We start from the raw sequence: 4,462 nt of genomic DNA, 5'->3' as shown, positions 1-4,462 counted from the left end.
TGTTGCCTTCTGGAGCCTGTCATTCGTTTCTTCTTTCATCTTTTCAATTGGTCCCGTCTGCACCTGGCCTCATTTCTGTCCATGGCTTTGCATCTAGTGACTGCGAGATGTACTATGTGTATTTTCACATGGAAATGTCCATGACCAGAGTGAGGAACTGAAAAGATGGATGTCTTTTTGAAAGTGAATAAGAAGACACCTACTTTTGTTTAGAGAAGGGAAAGATGAATGGAATATCGTCGAGGATCTTACAGGAGTCCTCTCTGATATAGAGGAAGCCTGTAAACCGTATTTTCTTCTTTCTGTTGACCACAGACATTTCTTTAAACATGTGCTGACCTTCTCCTTGGAGGTCTCCTGGAGGATATTGTCTCAGAAATCTCTGTAGCAATATTCGAACTGATCACTCAACCTTTTCCACTGTGAAATTTTCTCTACTATGTCACCTTAGGCAATATAAAGTCCTGGTTCAGTCTCAGGAACGAGAGCTGAGCCAGTTAAAGGAGAAGTTCCAGGAAGGGAGAGATGCCGCCCGCGCATTGAATCACCATCTCCAGGCCCTGCTCACTCCGGATGAGCAGCCCAACTCTCAGGGGCGGGACCTCCGAGAACAGTTGGCCGAGGGCTGTAGGCTGGTACAGCACCTCGTCCGAAAGCTCACCCCAGGTAAGGTTTCCATAGGACCTGATGACCCAAAACCCCAGGCTTATGAGAGATTCTAGACCTCCATCCTTTCACAATGACAGTTGTATCATTGGTGTTTTTTTCCACTAACCATATGTGGCGATGACATGACCAGGACTTCCTGGGTGAGTACTGAGGTGGGTTACCCTGCAACCCATGGGGTTGGAGGTCACAGTATTGCGAATGTCCCTCTTTCCTTGATGGAAGATGGTCTTTGGAGCCAGAGGCAACATCTCTCTAGTTGTAAAGGAGAGGAAGGAGGCTGTGACAGGAGGGTGCTTGTTAGAGTGAAAAGAGCTCTGGACTAAGAATGAAGGTTCCCAGGCTGTCTCTTTGACAATGTTCTTAGTAAGTGTCACTGAGCGAATGATTTTTCCCTCGTGAGATTCTCTCTCTCCATCTGCAAAGGCAGGCACATTGTCTCTTGCAAGGTTCTGAAGCATCCAAATGTGGGAACACTTACGACTGCTTTTAAAAATGAGATAAAGCCCCCTCGCCATGTGGTGTTAGAGAAGGCACTTGATGTGGGGGCATTTGGTGGTAGGAAGTGCTTCAGACTGGAGCACTCCCCATGGAGTGCATGTCTCTGAATAACACAGCAGAAGCTACATGGAGGGCCTGTGAAGTCCCCTGATGCATAGACGACTGTGGGGCCAGTTTGTCCTCTCCTAAGGGAAAGAATTAGGTTCGAAATGCGAATGGTGACAGGACACCAAGCCCGTGCCTGGGAATCAGATTTGTGGTGGGATGATGGAGACAGCTGCCAAATTCCAGAGAGAGGCTGCACGAGTCCCCCAGTGATATGGGGAGCAAAGGGTCTTTTCAATGTTTGGCTACATCTTAATGGTGGCCCTCCAGATCAGAAATGCATTGCCTGATGGATCAGGAAACGATGGCAGGGCATTTTGTTAATGATAAAGCATGAGAGCTTTCAGCTGAAAGGTGACCCATGCCTAGATGTCCATCTCTCTGTGCACATTGGGCTGACTGTGCTTGCAGAGTGTGAAGTGGGAAATAGCTGAATGAACACTTCTGTATTTACAGAAAGTGATGAAGGTGACGATGAAGATGTTGAAGTTGAGGAGGCTGAGAAAGTACAGGAATCATATGCCCCCAGGTAACCGTGAATAATCAGGAGCAAGTAATGGGTTTTGACATATGAAAAAGGTCTAAGAGGCACACCCTCTCTGGCATCTATGATGGGCCAAAAGCCTGCATTCCCTTGGCCACAGTATGTGAAATTCAACCCAACTTAGACACCGGGGGTGGCAGCTGTGGTGTGTCTCTGTGTGTGGCGAGTGTCATGTCTATACTGTACAGGGATAGCTGAGTTTTCTTCTTTCTCGATCCTATCTGTCCAGTGCAATGAACACCACTTGCTCTCTTCCTCTCTGTCTCCCATGGCAGCCATGCTGTGTTGCAGAGAGAAGAGGATTGCCTGTTCCCTCTTAAAGGGAGCCTCCTGTTTGCTTTCTGTGACCACTCTCCTAATGCCTTCTGTCAAAACCCGCTAGGACTCCCTGGGGTCCAATCCCTCTGTGTTTAATCTTCTGACATCTCTATCTCACCTCATCAGGGAGGTGCGGAAGGCTGAAGAAAAGGAAGTCCCTGAGGACTCAGTGGAGGAATGTGCTGTCACTTGTTCAAATGGCTATGGCCCTTCTGAGTCCAACCAGCCTCACAAGAACTCCAAAATCACATTTGAGGAAGACCAAGTGGACTTGACTCTGCTTATAGACCGTGAATCGTCTCCTGATGGATGGCAGGATGCTCTAAACCTTCTCCCAGGTAGCCTGTATTTTCCATGTGTCTCATACCTTGTCTAGGCTATGGAAGATCCATTCTGAGTACAGGCTGTATAGGTACATATTGGTTTACTCAGAAACTAGGATGGAGCTAGGTGGAGTGACTGACACATGTATTCGCAGCACTTTGGGAGGCCCAAGTGGGAGGATCATTTGAGTTCTGAAGTTCAAGAGCAGACTGGAGAATATGGTGAAACCCATCTTTTCAAAGAATACGAAACATTAGCCAGACATGTTCCTTTGCCCCTATACTCCCAACTGCTCAGGAGGCTTAGGTGCGAGGATTGGCTCAGATTATCCTCCCACTCTCATTCACTTTTCGCAGGCTAGACTCTCTCTCATTTTCATTGGCTTGTCTTAGCTGTTCATAAGAAGTCTCTAGCCAGGGTCGCTGGCTCACATCTGTAATCCCAGCACCTTGGGAGAGCGAGGTGGGCGGATCACCTGAGGTCAGGAGTTCGAAAGCAGCCTGGCCAACATGGCAAAATTGCATCTCTACTAAAAATACAAAAAATAGCTGGCATGCTGTTTGGTGCCTGTACTCCCAGCTACTTGGGAGGCTGAGGCACGAGAATCACTTGAACCCAGGAGTCAGAGGTTGCAGTGAGCTGAGATCGTGTCACTGCACTCCAGCCTGGGCGACACAGTGAGACTCCCTCTCAAACAAAACATAAAAAACCAAAACCAAACAACCAATCAAACAAAAAATTTAATGAAACAAAAAACAGTCTCTTGAGGTACACAGAAACATTGGGCCCTCATGGGGTAAAAAGCTCAGAGCCCAGCCTTCCTTTATAGAAACTTCTAAGGAAGAAAAGGTTGGAAGTGTTTGTGTCCTGGTTTCAAGGTGACTGCGTAGCTCAGACACGTTGACTTAAAGGAGATCAAGAGTGGAGATGAGAAGAGTGAAACCAGGGAAACAGCATCTTCAAATCAGTGGACAAGGCTGTCAGTGACATCCCTCAGTCCTGATTCAACCTATTTGATTTCAGCAGTTATTAACCCATCATGTGTTTGGGTTTTTTTCTCCCCAGTCCCTGGCTCCACCTCTTCTACCACAAACATCAGCATGGTGGTATCTGCGGGCCCTTGGTCCAGTGAGAAGTCAGAGATGAACACTCTCGAAATCAACGAGAAATTGCGCCCCCAGCGGACAGAGAACAAACATCAGTTCCTAAACACCAAGGAGAAATTTCTTGTAACTCAAGTGGCCTACTTTCTCTCCAAGGGGCAGAACACTTACAGTAAGTTCCATAGGCTCACCATCACAAAAGTGATGAATGATGTCCTGTCTTCTCTCTGAGAAACGGAATTCTCTCTCCATCAGAAGTAATTTAATCCTTCCTGTAGTTCTAGGAAAATAGAAATGGGTATTTTCACATTTTGTTAAAGTTGGAAGAGAGAGGTACCAAAGTATTTCAAAACATCCATGTTTGCAGTCAGGTGGGGGTGGGCATAGAGTTAAAATCTCAGTGATGGTTTCAGACACAGGCACAGAATGACCTGTTTTCTCCAAGAGGCTAAATCATGTTTTCAAGAATCCTCTCTGTACCATATAAGATCTGGCAGAAAAATAACATCTAGTCTGTTGTTCTAAATGTCTGGGACTAGTGGATTTTTATTCAGTTCAAGCTTCTGTTGAGGCTCAATAGGCCAAGCTCTGCTCTAGGGACCCTGAGGGAAATTTGGTGATAGTACACAGTACCCGCTGTGAGGGGCGTCAAGAGGAGTCTGCTCCTAAAAGAACCTGTGATATCTATAACCGACAGCATCAAGAGCAGGGAGAAGGGGCCGTGCAAGGTGGCTCAGTCCTGTAATCCCAGCACTTTGGGAGGTTGAGGCAGGTGGATCACGAGGTCAGGAGTTTGAGATCAGCCTGGGCAACATGGAGAAACCCTGTCTCTACTAAAATTACAAAAATTAGCTGGGCGTGGTGGCGGGCGCCTGTAATCCCAGCTACTCGGGAGGCTGAG

The 4,462-nt window shown here is 47.1% G+C and overlaps 1 protein-coding gene across 1 annotated transcript in view; it reads left to right on the top strand.

Moving 5' to 3' along the window:
* The window catches only part of LOC105532213 (neuroblastoma breakpoint family member 21-like), a gene marked incomplete at its 3' end in the record, with an annotated part of 14,163 nt that overhangs the window by 508 nt on the left and 9,193 nt on the right, over positions 1-4,462 (top strand). The window contains 4 exon segments of the mRNA XM_011970306.1: positions 452-666; positions 1,729-1,801; positions 2,261-2,472; positions 3,524-3,737. Coding sequence (XP_011825696.1) covers positions 452-666; positions 1,729-1,801; positions 2,261-2,472; positions 3,524-3,737 — 714 coding nt within the window.

Source organism: Mandrillus leucophaeus, unplaced genomic scaffold, assembly GCF_000951045.1.
Source record: "Mandrillus leucophaeus isolate KB7577 unplaced genomic scaffold, Mleu.le_1.0 Scaffold1203, whole genome shotgun sequence".
In the NCBI taxonomy this organism is placed as follows: Eukaryota; Metazoa; Chordata; class Mammalia; order Primates; family Cercopithecidae; genus Mandrillus; species Mandrillus leucophaeus.
This window is presented reverse-complemented; position numbering and strand designations above follow the sequence as displayed.